Below are 19,279 nucleotides of genomic sequence, written 5' to 3'. Positions count from 1 at the left end.
GGCAGTTTACAAACTTTCACCTGGAAATCTGCCCTAGGGTAGGTCCAAAGGTGTTAATGCAAAAGACCCATCTCCATTCCTCTCACCTCACAGCAGGAAAGGGAAAAAAAGCTATTTTTCTCTTCCTTTTCTTGCTCACTTGGGATGATTACAGTCCACTGTGGTTTATTAGCCATGGTGGGTTGTGGTACCTCTGGGCACCAGGTTCCTGATTCAAACCACGGTAGCTTCTCGTTAAGTGGGAACCTGGCAAGGGTTGGCTGTTGGGGTGGTTAACAAGCTACTCAGAACTCATGGACTACTTTAGGGTTGGGGGTGGCTTGTGAACCACCCCAATAACTCACCCTCGCTGGGTTTTCACGTAATGAGAAACAATAGCATGCTCCTGCCTTGCCCTAAATGGTGGCTGCCATTGCAGTGAGAAGCCCAAGGAAAATTTCTTGTCATGTGGGAACCAGAGCCTAGCACATCGAAACCCATCTCCCAAATCCAGTGAGATTTTAGTTTTGTTTTCTTTTAATTAATTTTCTTTTAATTTAAATTGAATTATGAATTTGAATCCTGGGAGGAGGGATAAAAAGATCACCCCAACTCTCTGGACTTGCCTATTCTTTAAGTCCAAGAAAGACCCTCGCCTTATTTGCTCAGAAGACCAACCCTACCTCCCCTTCCATTCTTGAAACTATTGCTTGTATAGCCTTTCACTTTCTGTCCTTATTTAATCTGCTTGTGTACTGATGGTGTGTGCTTTTAGCTGTGCATCTTTAAGCACCTATGTGTGTAAGCTGGGGAGGCCTGGCTGAGATGGGGCTTCCTGAGATATGTTCACCAGAGGGCGTTTGAGAAGACATGTCCACTTTAAATGTCTGCTATTGCTGATGCAATGATGCATATATAGTATGGAATGTACGGAGCCCTTTTGAGATTCTGAGTATCATGATGCAAAGATGCTTGGAAAGAATCACCTAAAGAGAGACATATTTTAAATAGAAAAGATCATAAAATTAGATGCTTATTCCCATTTTCAGCTGACAATTTATTTTTATATTAAAACTGACATAAGAATGATCACATAATAATAATAATAATAATAATAATAATAATAATAATAATAATAATAATAATAATAATTTCTTACCCACCTCTCCCTCTGGATATTATCCATATCACTGGGGAAGTGCAAGTCTGTAAACTTGCATATTTATTTTATTTACAAGATATACGTATTCACATCCGTTATTGATTATAATAATAATTGAAATACAGAATTAAAACCTCTAAAATCAGGTATATAAGTTGTATTGTTACCGTGGTGTGCATGTGTGTGGAATTACTGAAGTGATAATTTTGCTGTCGTAGGGGACTATAGCAGAGAAAGAGTGTGTTCAAGAGAGAGTGATTCCTCTTTCCTAAAGCTCTCTTTGGAGGTTTTGCATCTGTTTAATATTGGCTGTTCCTCATCTTCCTCTTGAAGCCTCTGTATCAGTATACCTAGATGCCATAGGTACCCTCTTCTAGCACATGTGCCAGTGGGAGAATTTTGAAGCTATTCTAGCCTGAGTTATAGTTTGGGGTGGTTTGTGCACATTTTTATTAAAATTTGTTGTACCGGTATTAATTCTGTGTTCTCTTGCAGATTATAAGAAGGTATAGTGACTTTGATTTGCTGAATAATAGTTTGCAGGTAAGAAGTTTTTCTTTTTATACTAAATTGTATTCAGAATTTGGGATGGATAATTTGGTATATTTCCCATAACTATCTGCATTAATCTGTGAGTAAAAAAAAAATTGGCTTCAAAATCTATGTTTAAATATGTATTTTTAAATGTAATTTCTCCCAAAATAAGTCTTTTAAAAGTGTTTTGATATGTTTTTTGAGTCAAGAGCTACATCAGAACCTTCAGGAAGCATGAAATCTGGTGGATAGCCAAGTTTTAGTTCACCCTTTAGTCAGATGTTATGGACTGAAAAAGATTGTATCCGAATTTCCAAGTTCCTAAAACATCCCTATTCAGAATACTTCTTTAAAAGGAGTTTTTTCATATGAGTTAATGAAAGACTTTTGTAAACCGCCCAGAGAGCTTCGGCTATGGGACGGCATATAAATATAATAAATAAATAAAGACAAATATTCAGATCTACAGGCAAAACAGTAAAGACCTGAAAAACAAACTAATTCAGAATAGTAATGTATTAGTATAGCACTAGAATAGTAATGTACTATACTTTCAATATAACCTAGTGGCCATTTGAAATCTGGATGTAGCAGAGTGGCAAATATTGACATCCATTAATAATTTAACTTGATTCTTCTTTTGTATTTAAAGTGTTGCCTTTCTTTCACTCCCACAAAAGCTGAAGTCATATTGACCTTCAAAAATTAAGCACTGAAATGAATTGGTGTGCAGTCATTTTGTCCATTCCCAAAGTACTTTGATGCTGTTTATTGTGCGGTGTATTTCTCTGTCACTGAGTACTGTTCTTTCGTTTTTCCAAACACTGCAACTACTGTATGCTTCTACTCTCCCAGGACATTGATTTCTTTTTAGTGTGCGTGGGAAAAGACAGGGAAGGGGGCTGTATGGTAAATAACTGTTCAGTGGTTTGCAGTCAAAGGAGGGAGAATTTCATCACAGTAGGGCTCAGCGCTTCCTTTTGCTCCTCCTCACACTCCATCAGACACAGATGGTAGTAGAATTGTTTTAATGTGGCTTCAATTACTGATGCTAGAATACAAGCCAATCTAATGCATTTTACTACCCTGTGCCTATTCTCTCAGTGTTCTGTGTTAAATTCACAGAGAAGGGTACATTTTTTGAACTTTTCTTTGTTGATAGGTAGTATAGAAATGTTGTAAAAAAAATAACTTTTGTATTAAGAGAGCAATCCTAAACTTCCAGGGAAGGCAGCTGATGGGCCGTTGGATGCTGCAGACCTCCCTTTCTTCAGGTGGACAGGGAAGACTGCAGGTAGAGTTTTCCTTGTGGAGGTGGGAATCTCAGCCACCGCTGCTCTGCCTGTGGTGCTTTGAAGGCAGGGGCGCCCAAAACAGGGTTGATGAACAGGATCCTAAGCCTCCTCATTCCCTGGGCAACACCACGAGAAGTGCCATAATCTTTGCCAGCTCTGGAGAAGGAATAGTTAATTATTTCCCCATTGATTGCAATGGGAGGGAAAGAACAAGGGTGTGGGGGGAGGTAAAGGTAAGAAAAAGTTGTCTCCCCTCAGCTTCCTTCATGGCTGTAGTGAGCCAGCTAGTTTTGGATTTGGTGGTAGATCCACCATGGGATTATCTCCCTTCTTCTCCCACCCCTCATTAGGATTGCTCTGTATGGTATTAAAAGGACTTAAACATCAAAAATAATATATATTCTTCTGTATTGGCATAAACAGACAATTTCAAAACAGATTTCTCTTAAAATTGCTTTTAATGCTGGGAGTTTCCTAAGTTGCCCTCAAGTTCATGGATCATTGTGAACTTCTTCACACAGTGCATAGTCAAACTATGTGACTTGCTACCACAAGACATAGTGATGACCACCAATTTGGGTGGCTTTAAAAGGGGGTTAGACAAATTCTTGAGGGAGAAGACTATCAGAGGCTTATTAGTTCTGATGTCTTTATGCTACCTCCAGTATCAGAGGCACTAAGCCTATGTACATCAGTTGCTGTGTTAACAGCTGGTTGGCCACTATGTGAACAGAATGCTGGACTAGATGGACCTTTGCTCTGAGCCAGCCCGTCTCTTCTAACGTTCTTATTATTATCTTTCACAATAGCTGTGTAGGGTTGCATGTCCAGCTTAAATTTTATTGCTACATAACTTTTTGGATAAAGCCCTACCCAGATTGCATAACATAATGTTGCAATGTTGTTACAGTATGTGCTTGTACTGCATGAACAAAGTTCTTCCATGGGAGACCCTGAAAGGGTTATGAGCTTAGTCTGGTGTGGGAGTCATATGTCCCCATCCCTCCTGACAAATACTTGACATGCACAGTCTGGAAATGGGTCACCTAGATCAGCAGTCTCCAAACTTTTTGGCACCAGGGACCGGTTTCATGGAAGACAATTTTTCCATGGACCGGGGGTGGGTGGGTTTGAGGGGGTGGTTTTGGGAAGCCACGCCCCCCCCAGCGTCCTGGCTTTGCTTCGGCTGGGCAGGCGAGTTGGCGCCCTGCGCTCAGGCACACTGGCGTGGGGGTGGGTGGGTGAAAGCAGCTCACCTGCGCGGCCCAGTTCCTAATAGGCCATGGACTGGTACCGGTCCATGCTCGGGGGTTGGGGACCCCTGCCCTAGATAGTGCAGATATCCCGGGGAAAAGCCTTGGCTGGCTGATTCTTTCTGGGTACTTTATGTGTGGTTGCTAATGAAATGGGATTCACCATATTCCCCTTTCTTGCATAAATGCTCCATTCTCTTCTGGTTCCTTGTTTTGTAAGACTCAGTCCCTAGATGAGGATATTACATGAATAGGGCCCAGGGTTCGTAATATACAGAAGTGAAAATTTTCATGTTGTTGTTTCAAAATCGTTAAGACCATTCAGTAAGTTTAAATTTAAAACATAAATGAGCATTTTATGTGGGTGTATAGACGCTGATACAAGCATAAGCAGAAAGATAGTTAATCACTTTGCAGGAGAAATAGCTGAGATCAGTTTCTCTAGAAAGTTCAATTTCTCTGAAAAAACATTCCCTGAATGAAGAAAATGTAATTGTGCTGTACTTACAAATTCTGTGAACCATCCTTCCTGTTTCCTCTGTATAGAGTGATAATTTGTTTTTCCCTTAAAAAAAAAAAGACAATGTTTTTCAGAAGAATTACTACTCTGCTCTTCCCCACCCCCTTAACATCCTCCACTCCCCAGCAACTTAAACACAATACTAATTCTACTGAAGTGTCTTATACAAAATCTTGAATCATTTGCATTTTGGAGACATTTTAAAAAGGTGCCTAAGACATTTATAGCCTATCATAACCATTAGTGTTGGCATATCTGCTGGCAAAGAAGTTATTACACTATGTTCTTTAACATTAGGTAGTAGAAGAAGAAATCTGTACATTCCATTCTAAGCACCATATTTTAGTGGTGCTTAAGGTCTTTGACCCTTTGTTTTTAGTGTGAAGGACATGAATCAAGCTTTATCAGAATGGGGGAAGCATTTGCAATTTCCTGATAATGAGCAGAATGATAGTATCAGGTTTCCTGACAGATAGTTTGAACTTTTCATCCTCGTCCTTCTTCCTTTTCTAAAGGTTGTGGCATAAAGTTATCATGCTTCTTTGGTTGCCTGAAATGGCTATACCTTGTTCCGATGACACAATGCAGCCAGGATATATTTATTAATGCAACCCGGGTACAGTCTTGAAAGTGCTGTTTCATAGCCAATCAATTACTATGAAGTTTTAATCCGGAACACTGACATTTGTGGGGGTGTGGAGAAGTCAACTTGTGAGGTGTTTCTCCTGCCAGATGAATTTCCAACTCCTACCAGTCAAGGACTCTGTCTACAAGATGGGGGATACTTGGCTCAGCAATACTACAAGCAATAAGGATCTTGGAATTGCTTTGGCTCACAAGTTGAATATGAGCCAACAGTGTGATGTGGCTGCAAAAAAAGCAAATGCTATTTTGGGGTGCATTAATATTTGTTTAGCTTCCAAATCACACGAAGTATTGGTTCCCCTCTATTCAGCACTGGTTAGGTCTCATCTTGAGTAATGCATCCAGTTCTGGGCACCACTCCAGGTTTCAGTCAGAATTGTAAGGGAGTTATCCCAGGGACTTTGCACCTTTAGAGTTGCTTTAGAGTTCTGACTAGGTCTGATGGAAACCCAGAGCGGATTCACTGTCCCACTGATATTAGAGTCACCAGTCTCCACTGGGTTTGCTAGTAATTTTAAAATTTAAAAACACTGTAGTTATCAATTATTCACCATAAAACTAGTTGCTAAACTAATTGTTAAAAACAATGTTGGCAAATTAAAATAAGTTTAAAAATTAAAACAACAATATATTATAACAAATTACATAAACTGCTGAAGCAAGTGATATAAAAATAGGAGTGGTAAAAACAGATAGAATCTAATTAAGAACATTAAAATAAAGTCAGACAAGACCACATCAACCAAGATAGGTTATTCAGCTTAAAACACAACAATCTCCTATGAAAGAGTTTTGTAGCCATTGAAAATAGTATTCCTGCAAGGATATATTATTAACTATTTGCAAGTACGGGTACCTTATGTCCACCTTTGCAAGCAGGCAACCCACTCAACAAGTATGCTGACTATATTGATAACTGCTTTTCTGGTGTAGACACTCATCGGTTCTTTAATCCCAGGAGGTGGTTCTTTGTTGGTGGCTTCGCGCCCAGTGCTGAGAGCCTCAGGCCGAGAGCCCTTCGGCTCACGCCTTCCAGCACCCAGGGGCCTTTTGTACCTGCAAGAGGGCGGGGCAGACAAACACTCAGCTCAGCAGGTCCTCCAAGCCTTGCCCACAGCAACCTTTCCCAGAACCCAGGGCCCTTTTGTACCTGCAAGAGGGCGGGGCAGACAAACACTCAGCTCAGCAGGTCCTCCAAGCCTTGCCCACAGCAACCTTTCCCAGCACCCAGGGCCCTTTTGTACCTGCAAGAGGGCGGGGCAGACAAACACTCAGCTCAGCAGGTCCTCCAAGCCTTGCCCACAGCAACCTTTCCCAGCACCCAGGGCCCTTTTGTACCTGCAAGGGGGCGGGGCAGACAAACACTCAGCTCAGCAGGTCCTCCAAGCCTTGCCCACAGCAACCTTTCCCAGCACCCAGGGCCCTTTTGTACCTGCAAGAGGGCGGGGCAGACAAACACTCAGCTCAGCAGGTCCTCCAAGCCTTGCCCACAGCCTGTCTAAATAAAAATACCAAGAGATGTCTAAATGTTATAGATTTGCATCTCTTGGTATTTTTATTTATGGTGCATGTTTATGGCAAACTGCTGCTGCAGTATACAAGAGTTTCTTTACAAAAGATCTGCTTTATTCTCTGTTTATGTCAGTGCAAATAATGGCACTTCAGATGCAATATTGCTTTGGAAGAGTGAAAATTATTATTATTATTATTATTATTATTATTATTATTTATTTATTTATATAGCACCATCAGTGTACATGGTGCTGTACAGAGTAAAACAGTAAATAGCAAGACCCTGCCGCATAGGCTTACAATCTAATAAAATCATAGTAAAACAATAAGGAGGGGAAGAGAATGCAAACAGGTACAGGGTAGGGTAAGCAGGCACTGGGTAGGGTAAAACTAACAGTAGAAAGTAACAGTAGAAGTCTGCACAACATCAAGTTTTAAAAGCTTTAGGAAAAAGAAAAGTTTTTAGTTGAGCTTTAAAAGCTGCGGTTGAACTTGTAGTTCTCAAATGTTCTGGAAGAGCGTTCCAGGCGTAAGGGGCAGCAGAAGAGAATGGACGAAGCCGAGCAAGGGAAGTAGAGGCCCTTGGGCAGGCGAGAAACATGGCATCAGAGGAGCGAAGAGCACGAGCGGGGCAATAGTGTGAGATGAGAGAGGAGAGATAGGAAGGAGCTAGACCGTGAAAAAGCCATCCTTTAACAACTTTTCCACCTTTTTAAAAAATAATCCTTTATTAAACACCCTTATTGTAGTGTAAGCAGTGACACTTTAGAGTATATACTGAAATAACTAATCAATATTTTAGGGTACATACTCTAATTTGCTGAAGTTTGTCTGTCTGGGCATATAAGGACCATAATTAAGTAACATGTCAATGGCTATGTCTGGATTTTGAATGATAAATAGTGGCTCCACCCTCTCCTTCTCTGGCACAGCCATGGAAGCTTTATCTTCTGTTTTTATTAATCAGAGGTTGTCTTTTTGTCCAAACCTGACTAGCTGTGGTTATCTCAACTATGGTTTATTAAATGCAAGGTTATTTCAGCAAATTAAGTTTATCTACAGTTTGAGGTTTGGATATAATGCTAAATGGCGGTTGATAACAAATGGAAGTAAAAGCTTCCAGTCTCTTCCAGTCTTTTCCTGGCTGCATTAGTAGGAAGAGGAAGGTGGAGCACATGAGCCTGAGGTATTCCGCAGCTTGTTTTATTCATGATAAACCATGGTTTATCAAAACAACAACAAGTAAGAGTGTTGTGGCACCTTAAAGATAACACATTTATTCTAGCATAGGCTTTCATGGACACTGTATGCTTCATCAGATGGTTTACCATGATATCCAAATGCAGCTGTTACCTTTTGAAAAGTGACTGATTTTTATGGTAACTTGTAATTCACAGATTTTGCACTAACAGCTTTCACTGGACCTCTTCAATTTTCCTTTTTTGTTTTTAAGATTTCTGCTCTTAGCCTACCTCTTCCTCCTAAAAAGTTGATTGGAAACATGGACCGTGAATTCATAGCTGAAAGACAGAAAGGACTCCAGAACTATCTCAATGTAATTACTTCCAATCATATACTGTCCAACTGTGAACTGGTAAAGAAATTTTTGGATCCAAACAGCTACTCTGTAAACTACACTGGTAAGGAAACGATTTTAAAACTTCTTTAAGATTTTTTCCTCATGAAGATAAATGGACATTTAAGGAGGAAGAAGGTTGAGATACTTCATCCTCTGCCTTCTTTGGATTGGAGGATCAGTCTGCTACCTGTTCCCATCTCTACTATGGCTCATAAGGTGTTCCCCTCCTTAACAGTGCAGAGACTTGACATAGATAAATTTTGACTGAAATCTGTGTAGATGGGATATAATAGTGCAGGAAAGCTAAAGCTGGATCCAGGCGTGGTCATACTTGGAACACTCAACCGATTTACACCTACTCAGTCTTGTTCAAAGACCCAATATGTAAATACAATTCTTTTGCCCATGGATTTCAGAATTCAAAATCAAAGTCATCCCTATTCTTCTGGAGTAGTTTGGTCCAAGCCTATGTTAAGGTGTCTTGAGACTGGAGCAGTTGAACCAATGGCTGGTGGAAACAAGCCAGCTTCCATAAACTATGGTTTGAAGTTGGTTTGTTTCCATTAATCATAGTTAAGATAAATTACAGTTTGTCTACTTCCAGATGGCACATTCATGGTGTGGTTAATTTTAAAAAGAAATGGAAACTTTGGATTTTAGAGTCACACTGGAAGGGGAGTGGGAGGGAGAGCTCATGAGCACCGGGGCAGCCTAGGCTTATACCGATCACATAGTTTATTGTCATGTTCGAACCAGCCCATGGTCTGAACAGCTGCCTTAAAAACGGAGTCTGTTATGCTGTAATATCTACCAGTAGTGGCTCTCCAGGCTTTCTGGAGGGTCCCAATCTGGTCCTCTGGGGTCCTCAGAAGGCCATGTCCCCTTTCCCTGGCCCCAGTTCCTTTCCCCCCCAACAACCAATTGTTTGGTAGGTTTTTTTAGCTTTTGCATACTTTCCCCCTCATCCTAAAAAGATGAAACACCTCTCCTAAGGGTGTAGTTACTAGAAGTAAGAGCTTGAAGCTAACATATGTGGGTATTTTGGCCCTGCCCACCTACAGGAATCCCCCCCCCGAGCTTCTCTAAAATAGAATTCCTCCCTTGGTTGAATGGGGTTCAAGACCCCTGCACTGAAGCGTAATGAAGATTTCAGATGGGGTGTAAGGACTGCTTGGGCTAGTGTTGCCTTCAGCAGAAAGGGCCTTCTCTTAAGGTGGCAAACTTCAGTAGGGTTTTTGAAGTGTCCTCTTAATCAGGAGTCCTCCTTGTGATTTTGTGGCTTAAATGTTGACCCATCTTACATGGGTATAAAAGAACTTTAGGTTCCAGTAGCATCTTGCATTTCTCCGTTAATTAGCCAGGCTTTCACAGTTTCCCCCAACATTTTTTTATTTCAGAGAATTTTAAGAATGGAGCAGGAGGCCTCTATGCGTTTGAAACTAATGAGCTGAAAAGTTGTCAGTTCTGTACCCGAGCCATCAGCTCATGGAAAAGCCTGCAGCAATAGCTGCGGTGTCCTTGTTAGGCCGTTCTGCTTAAACATTTCACAGTCTAAGACCTTATCCCCCACCGTGTGCTGTTTTCATCCTTGGAGATGAAACACCTGAGCACAGTGGGGCAACCTGAGAGTGGGATGTTGTTGTTAATATTTGAATTTCCTGGTTTTTCTCTGCCTGCTGTGATACAGCCTTCAGTGTTGATTCACAGAATAGTTATCTTTATATAACAACTGTAATCTAGGCACATAGCCATTTGTGTGTGTGCGCACTAAAGGAAACTTAATGACTAGCAAATTTTCCAGACAAATGATGCCGAGTATCTTCTATGTGGGTTTATTAAAATGTGCTCGTAAACTACCGTACTTCTTCGATTGTAAGACGCCATCGATTGTAAGATGCACACTAATTTCAGTACCATCAACAGAAAAAAAAACCCCTAAGACGCACCCGCAATTCTAAGACACACCCCATTTTTAAAGATGTTTATATGGGGAAAAAAGTGCGTCTTAGAATCGAAGAAATAGGGTAGAAGCATTTTAAAGGATTTCAGCTTACCTGGTTGGCTCTTACTTTGTAGGTTGGATGGGGAATGCTGGGTGTTTTAGCACATTTTACTGTCTAAGCATGCATGGGATTGTGCCCTAAATGTATTGTTTCAGCCTATCTGGAGTTTGTACGCTTCAGTTTGTAGCGGCCCCTCATCTGCCAGTGCAGACAGCTTACAGGGACCTATAGATGTTAACAGTTGGCATGGATGTTCCTCCTTTCAGCATTAGGCTACCTTAAGGGAAAAGGCACCTTGCATTTTTCCCAGAGACGTCTCTTAAATAATGTGTTCTCTTTCAGCCTTTGTTGTGTATTGTCCTCACAGAAACCTACAGATGGCTTATTCAGGGTCTTTTATAGTCACATGTACAAAATGTACCTTATTTTTGTGCTATAGATTACCTGGAATTTAAATAGCTAGCTTGCCTCATATGTAACAGCTAGTTATGGATTAAACAACCCATAGTTAGTTGGGGCTGTGTGGCAGTGAGCAAACTCGCTTCCTACTGCCTGTTTGCCACTTCTGCATTTGCCTTCATAAGCAACTCTGGGTTGTTTTGATATGACATGTGAAACCAGAACTCCCGGTTGTTGAGGGACAAACCATCCAGTGTTTGAACCTATGGTTTGTTGTTGGTTTAAAATGCTGGGTTGTTTGCCCCTCAACAACCCTGAGCACCAGGGTTTGCACTTTGCCTCAAACAAAAGCTGATGCAAAGCGAAAATGGCAAGCATGAGAGAGGCAGTGCACTCACTCTGGCACTGTCATGGTTTAAACAACCCATAAATCGGCATGTGCGAACCAGGTCAATATATACACTTTCTAGTGTTCTGTGTTGACTAGATTGGGAAAATGTTATGACGCCATCTTGCTCGTTAAGTCTTTCAATGTGAAAACTTGCTTCGTCACTGACATTTACTAATATATGTATAACAACCTTCCAAAAATTATCTCTGCAGAGTTTGCCTTACAGCATGTTTCAATGTTCTTTCGGTCGGAGCCAAAGTGGGAAGTGGTGGAACCATTAAAGGATATAGGTAAGAGTTTTGCTTGCTTTGTAAAGTGATTGTCCAACATCGGTAATAGGCAATTGGTATATCCAGACTAGTATTATGTGACAGCATTTCGAGAGCTTGGGGCCAAACTACACATAACACCATTCATGCACTTAGGAATTGCGTGAATGATTTTTAAAAAAGGAAATGGGAGATTTGACTAGCCTGATCCTGTTCAGGGCCCTGATAGAGGGGCTCTAAATCTTTGCCCTCTGCTGTGGTCTGATTTGTGCTAATGGTGTTGCTTTCCGATGCAAATTCAGACGCACGGCCTTGATCCGGATTGGGACTGCAACAGGGGATAAAAGATGAATTTTCCCTATTTCCCCCCCCCCCCCCCAGACTCCACTGCTGGTGCCCTAATCTGAACTGTGCCTTCAATTTACTTCTAAAAATAACCATTCATGCAGCTGCTAATTGGGAGAATGGCATCATATCTAAGTTAGCCCTCAGGTAGAGATCTTTTCCAGCCCTGTAGTGAAGAACCTTGTAAGTGGAAACGCGAGATTGAACCTGGGCCTTTTTCATATGCTGTGTTTCCTACTCCTGAACTTTGACCCTTCAGTACTTGTACCTTATCTTTAATGAGTGGCTGTCAAAGTAAGGGTTCACCACATGTCCCTGGGCAGGTTGCACAACCAGAACCCTAAGCTCCTAAGGACTGCAGTCCCCTGGTGGGTGGGGCCAAAGGAAAAAAGAAGCAGGGCCCAAATGCAAAGACTACTGGCATATTATTGCTGAAAGCGCTTCCAGCCAGTAACTAAGCCTTAGAGGAGGCATCTCAATCTTTTAGAATGGAGAAAAACCTGCACAAAAGCCCAGAAAACCTCCAAATGACGTGGTTGAGGGAAAGGTGGTGGGTCTTGGGGAAGGAAGTGGAGCCTTCTGGGGAACCCAGTGAGTGCCAGATTGGGACCTCTGGAGGGCCGGATTTAGCTCCCGGGCCTACAGTTCTGCACCCCTGCTATGTGTCATGTTTAAATTCTGTTGAAATACATATTGCCTATTAAACATAAAAAATGTAAGCTTTTGGTCAGTGTTATTTTTAATTAATTTATTTATTAAATTTATATACCGCCCCATAGCCGAAGCTCTCTGAGCGGTTTACAAAAGTTAAAAACAGTTAAAAAGCATACAAAATTTTAAACCATCAAAAATATAAAAAACAACAGTGTAAAACAGTATCCATTTTAAACAACAACAGTTCTGGGGGTCATTAAAAAACAAACTTCTCATATGTTGTTAAATGCTGTTAAATACCTGGGAGAAGAGAAAGGTCTTGACCTGGCGCTGGAAAGATAACAATGTTGGTGCCGGGCAAACCTCATTGGGGAGATCATTCCATAATTGGGGGGCCACCACTGAAAAGGCCCTCTCCCTTGTTGCCATCCTCCAAGCTTCCCTTGGAGTAGGCACTCGGAGGAGGACCTTAGATGTTGAGCACAGTGTACGGGTAGGTTCATGTCGGGAGAGAGGCGTTGTATCAGGTATTGTGGTCCCAAGCCGTGTAAGGCTTTATAGGTTAAAACCAGCACCTTGAATTGGGCTTGGAAACGTATAGGCAGCCAATGCAAGTGGGCCAGAATTAGTGTTATATGTTTGAATCTTCTGGTTCCAGTTATCAATCTGGCCGCTGCATTTTGCACAAGCTGCAGCTTCCAAACCATCTTCAAAGGCTGCCCCACGTAGCTAACAGCAGTGTTAGCTGCTGATTTAATATTCCGGCATTTTAGAAGGGGGAAAATAGGGCTGTAAAGGTAGAGTTAGTTTACATGTTAGTCCCGCTTCAGAACATTTGAGAAACACTGTCTTAAATCAACGTACGTATTGCATTGCATTTATATCCTGCCATTTTTTCTCCAAGGAACCCAAGGTGGTATACATAATCCTCCTCCTCTCCATTTTATCCTCACAACAACAACCCTGTGAGGTGGGCTGGGCTGAGAGTCTGTGACTGGCCCAAAGTCACCCAGTGGGTTTCCATGGCCGAGTGGGGACTAGAACCCGGATCTCCCGACTCCCAGTCCGACACTTTAGGCACTGCATCACACTGGCTCTCACACCGCACTGGCTCACCACGTATCATGCAAAGGATTGAAACATTAATTTTAAGGAAACCTTCTCCTACATATTTACTGTATTTGTACTGTTGATGGACTGAAAATCATGTCTTGCTCATTTGAGGAAGCAAAGGTGATACAATCGAAAAATGCTACCTAGCCGCAGGAGTATTGGGATCATGTTGGGTGCATCCTTGACAAACCCGCTTATCTGAATGTGGCTTGTGTAGAGAACAGAATCTCTTCTTCAAATTTTACAACAGTAAAATGCAAACTATTGGTGATTTTGTGGCTGTGGCTGTTTATTCTTTTTAGGCTGGAGGATACGGAAGAAGTATTTCTTAATGAAGATTAAAAATCAACCAAAGGAGCGGCTAGCATTAAGCTGGGCAAGTTTCCTTTCCTTTCCGTTTTTGTGGGATTTGTCTCCTCTTCCAGGATGTCCATCGTGGCTTAGCAGCATCTTCCTTGGTTTCTTTCTTTTGGCCCAGATTGTACTTAATGTCGTTTTTAGTAAGCTCTGCCTATGTTATCTGAAGTGATGATACTATTATGCTATAGGAATGTTATGTCATGAACAGAAAGAGCACAAGATGCAGAATGAAGGCTGTGATCTCTGCAACCCTCCCACAATCTGTAACTTGCATGGTCTACTGTCCCTTGAGGACCACAAAGTAGTGGCAGTAGTGCTATATAGCGCCTGTTCCCCACTCAAGCCTTCTATGAATTGCTAAAGCACCGTTGTAACCTAGACTTTGGGCATGGCTAGATGGGGCAATATCCCTGGGATCATCCCAGGATCGTCCCCATGACGCACAGGGGATCCCAGGAGCATGGAGGGATGATCCCTCCATTTTCTTGGGATATCGCCCTACCCTTCCATCGCACTTTTCCCCGCGGTCTCGGGATGATCCTGAAACCGCGGGATGTGTGGCCTGCCGTCATGGTTTCAGCCCGGCTCCTCGCGAGGAGCCAGGAACCGCGCACAGGGCATGGAGCTCCTCAGGAGCTCTGTGCCCATCGGGGGTGGGGGGAGTTTTTTCTTCTTCTTCAAAACACTAACCTTTTGCACACGAGCGTTCGTGCGCTCTTCTCCGATTGATAAACAAAACAAAACGGTGGGCATGACGTCCTCTTCCTCCTGGGACGTTGCACGCCGCGTGTAGACGAGGGGGATGATCCTGCGATCATAAAATCGCAAGATCATACCCCTCCATCCCCCTCGTCTAGACATGCCCTTAGAATAATGGAATCAATAATTTTATACAAAATGATAAAACAAATGTACTTTTATTATACACACACACACACACACACACACACACACACACACACACACCCTGATACTGTGGATGGTCCCTAAAAGTAGACATGAGAGAGATGAGAAGGGAGCTGAGGGAAGAAGAGGCCACAGTGAAACATCATTTGGTTGCATTTGGGTCTGCTATGTTTACATCAGTGAGCAGCAAGAGCAGGCTGGGCTGATGAAGCAGAGGACAGGTGCTGGCTGGTTCTATCTCCTTTTTACAGCTGACTCCCTGATCTCTGCAAAGCCCTTACAGAGCTGTCTGCTCTGAATGCTGCCATTGCTGCTGCTGTTCCTGTGGGTGGGTGGACAGGCTGCACTTCCACGCTACTGTCACGGACAAAGCTGCAGCAGGTAGAAAATTCTCCAGACAGACAGGTTCTGGCTCGAAAGTTTTATTCAGGTACTACAGATGTAGGAGGGAGGCAGTCTCAGGTTTCCCAAAGGCAGGACTCTCTGCCATCCTTCAACGCTAGGCAATCTTTTATTCATTCAAACTCTTTGAAGGCTTTTCCCTTCCTCCCTCCTTTGTTAGGTTACATTCCATTATAGTTGCACACTAAACTATTTAACATAAACATTTCACTCCTAGAGGTTAACAGCAATAACCCAGCGCCAGGATCCCTCTCTGTTCCTTGATAAGAGCAATCAAGGATGCCTAAATAACAAAACTTGATCAGAAAGCTGTGAATTGTCCTGGGGTGTTTAGACAAAGGGCAGAGATGAGCCTTCCTGCCTACTTGATATGTGGCAAGGGCCAAAGTGTTGGGCTTTGTGTTGTTGGATCTGGCAGGAAGGGCAATTGAGACCAGTCTGACTTTTGTCAATTCATTGATCCAGTTGATGATATGGTCTGATGTAATTTCCCTGAGGTTTGTGTTTTCTTTAACTGCTTCTCTTAGTAAAGTAGTTTCTTCTTTTTTCTTCTTCTTTATCACTACATGGGGCCATCCTCTTTTGGAACCAGTTAGGATGTTGAAGCAGATTACCCCCCACCCCACCCCAATTGCACTTACTGAGCATGTGGAGAAAGGGACTATATATCAGCCAATGGTACCTGAGAGCATGGAAGTGGCAGTGGCGACACAAATTGTTTTCTCATGGCATCCAGTGACAATTGGACAGCAATTGACTGTTGATGGTGTGCCTTTCCCTGCTGTGTGTGGGGTGGGTGGGGGTGGGGAGAGAGGTAAAGTTAAAGAAACACTTTTCAGAACATACAGGAGCTGGAGTGAATGAAATGGTATTTCAATTCCCAAATGCCCCTCATTCATTCATTCATTCATTCATTCTATTTTCAATCCGCCCAATAAAAGACATTGCCTGGGGAAAATTACTAACACTAAAATAATAAAACAGAATATAAATTCATAAAAGGTAAAAATAAAATGCATGTTTTTTTGACATCTTGTATAATTTGCCAATTACTCTATTTCCAGGCTGACCTTGGCCCTGACAAATACTTGTCCGAAAAAGACCTTCAGTGTGCTGTGAAACTTCTTTCTTCTTGTTCTGTGAGTAGATGATTAGATTTTCTTAAAATAAATAAACCCCACATCCATACACTTTCATTTTCATAAACCCAGACCAGGTAGAGGTCAATAGTGAGAAGGTGGCTGTGCTCCACCTTGATTTCAAAGACTGGCCCTTAGACTACCATCCATGAATCAGGCTCCGATTTCATAAGCATTTAGAGAGGGTTGTTTGCAGTTGTGGAGCTCCCTTCCCATCATGATTAGATAAAAAGCTACTTCTGAACATCTTTTGGAAATATTTTCAAAAATTGTGCTCTGTTAGTTCAATGCAAGTTTACTCAGAAGTAAACCCTGCTGTGTTCAGTGGAGTTTACTTCAAAGTGAGTGTGCATTGATTCAAGCCATAATCTCTGTCTTTAGGGGCTTGGGCTAACGTGAAGTTTAAAGTTCCATATATTGATTTTACTAATTGGTTTATGAGCATTTTTGTGTGTTAGCTATTACTCCTTGCCCCTACTGTGGGTGGAGTCTGGGTATCTTGAGAATAAAATAAAATAAAAGATAATGCTCTGCAATACTTGTTAATACTAGTACGTATAGCTCTCTAAGCCTAAAAGAGCATTATTTGGGCCTTGTGCAGCTTTGAGATATTCTCCCACTCCCCTTCCAGAATATTGTGCTTAAAGCTCCATCTCTAAAGCACATGCTTACTTAGTAATAGGTGTGAAGATGTGTGTGCCGCAGAGGTGAGTGATAGCATGATTTTGTGTGTATGAGGGTGTGTTGTGCTGGAGATATTCAACAGCTCTAGTGGAGAAGACAGTTAACACAGAAACAAAATTACTAGGAACTAATTTGCATTGGGTGTATATATGTCCTCCAGTCAAGCAAATTATCTGCCATGCTAGTTTTATCCTGAACACTCTATGCAATATCCATGTACATCCTTCTTTTTACCTCTTTAGGGATTGGGTGGTTATTTGCATTGTAATAAAAGCTCTCGAGAGTGATATTTCCTCTGTTGGTGTAAGCCAACACATTTCAAACATGCCACAAATTAAATAGCTTTTAATGTTCACTATTGAAATTGAAAAATAAAAGTCTCTGCAGGGAAAAGAGAATCTTTTAAAAGCAATTGTGCAATTAGCTATGCATAAGTTTGTCTAGAACATTTTGACTATCATCTCCCACCCCCACCCCATTATTTTGGACAGGCTGTGGTCTTTGTCACACAACCCGTTTCTCCAGCATATAGCAATTATTTTTGAATTATGATGTGCTTTGGTTCCAGTGTTCAGCAAACCTTACTCAGCAAGGGAGTTTCCTTGCCCCTGCTTCACTTCATGGACTGCTACTTTGGGGAGTAGATGGTAGGGAAGCTTTGATGGCAGTGACATTGCATCATACATTTTTGATTGCTAGATGTTGCAGGGGCGGGGGCACCTAAGAAAACACAAAGCATGCGTTTTGGGAGCAGCCACATGATGACTCTTGTCTTGTCTAGTTCAGCCTCAGTAGGGATATGAACAGGCCATGGGTGGAGAACCTCAGACGGACTACCACTCCAATCAATCCCAGCCAGCCTGGCCAATATTTTGGGATCATTCAAGTGCACCCGGATGGGAAAAGGTTGAAGGGGCAGGCTTTTGATGTAACATGACAAAGCTATATGGGTTAATGGTAATGATCTGAAGTATTCATTACGAAGAATGGTCTCGCTTAATTTGCAATATATAGGAAAGGTGTGAGGTGTGCGGTGACAGGTTGAAATTCATGTTAAGCAGCTACTCTAATGGGAATACTGGTACAGATGTCACCATGAGGAAAGTTTAATTTAGATTTAGAGGAGAAGCAAATAAAAAAACATTGCCTGTTGCAAAATATGTTTTAGAAACAAAGGATAGCATGGACATGATGGTTTATTTAACACTAGGACTGCAGAAAAAACATAGATCGTTTTATTAGACAGTTTCTTCTTCAAATTTTGTTAAATGGTCACTGTAAGTATACAGAAAGTAAACATCGAAATATGCCCACATTGAGTGATCCTGACCTAATCTTAATTTGTTTGGACAACTCAGAGTGGAAAAGTTTACATACCTCATGTTCCAGTCTTCCTTCACTTCTAATACTCTTGCCCGCTTAAACACCCTCGCTTTGAGTTTCGTTTTCCTGACATTTATAATGGTAGCTGCTCTAAATATTTAAAGCCAGAGCCAGCCCAGCCGTTGGCCCCAACTAGGCGATTGCCAGGGGTGGCAACGGTCCAGGAGCACCTGACTTGACTAAGTAAATACTTTGGAGAGAAAGGGTGCTTCGAGATGGAAGGCACCTGATGGCAGTGGCCAGAAGCCCTTGTGCATCTATTCGGTCTTTGTCTCCTTAACAGATTTTCTGCAGTAAGAAAAAAGTCAGAAGAAGTGGTGGGAAAAACATAGGAGCATTTCAAATTGCCTAGGGGACCCCCCCCCCCACCCGGGCTAAAATTCTGTGAAAGAGGCAAGGTGATGGCATGATAAATGCCTCGTCTGGAAATACTGAGAAGTCACTTGCCTAGGTGACTCTTCCACTTGCGGAGGAGAAATATAGAGGCAACTGAGCAGCTCCTAACTGGGCAGTATCACCAAGGCAAAGAACCTTCTGATTTCTGTGAATTCGCCCATGTTGTAAAACATGGTTGCAAAGGGGAGGAAATAAAAGCTGTTACTCCTTTTGGAAAGGAAATGAGGGTAGGCAAATATCCTACCCTGTCCTTGATTATTTAATATACTGTTATTGTTAAGTTTATTATATGTTAAGACACTATGGAATGGAAGCAGCAACATTTAATTTTTCCTAGGGCTGCAAAAACCCTTGGG

General features: G+C 41.9%; 1 protein-coding gene across 4 annotated transcripts in view; it reads left to right on the top strand.

Annotated features, from left to right (window-relative positions):
• The window catches only part of PXK (PX domain containing serine/threonine kinase like), a 58,160-nt gene that overhangs the window by 14,454 nt on the left and 24,427 nt on the right, over nt 1-19,279 (top strand). For 2 of the 4 annotated variants that reach the window (XM_063122076.1, XM_063122075.1), the window contains exons 3-8: nt 1,637-1,684; nt 2,901-2,969; nt 8,354-8,540; nt 11,485-11,562; nt 13,956-14,029; nt 16,386-16,460. In XM_063122076.1, the coding sequence (XP_062978146.1) occupies nt 1,637-1,684; nt 2,901-2,969; nt 8,354-8,540; nt 11,485-11,562; nt 13,956-14,029; nt 16,386-16,460 (531 nt within the window). The remainder of the gene's footprint in view (nt 1-1,636; nt 1,685-2,900; nt 2,970-8,353; nt 8,541-11,484; nt 11,563-13,955; nt 14,030-16,385; nt 16,461-19,279) is intronic. The other 2 variants (XM_063122078.1, XM_063122077.1) reach the window with 1 other exon arrangement.

Source organism: Elgaria multicarinata, chromosome 3 (assembly GCF_023053635.1).
Source record: "Elgaria multicarinata webbii isolate HBS135686 ecotype San Diego chromosome 3, rElgMul1.1.pri, whole genome shotgun sequence".
NCBI classification, from domain to species: domain Eukaryota; kingdom Metazoa; phylum Chordata; class Lepidosauria; order Squamata; family Anguidae; genus Elgaria; species Elgaria multicarinata.
This window is presented reverse-complemented; position numbering and strand designations above follow the sequence as displayed.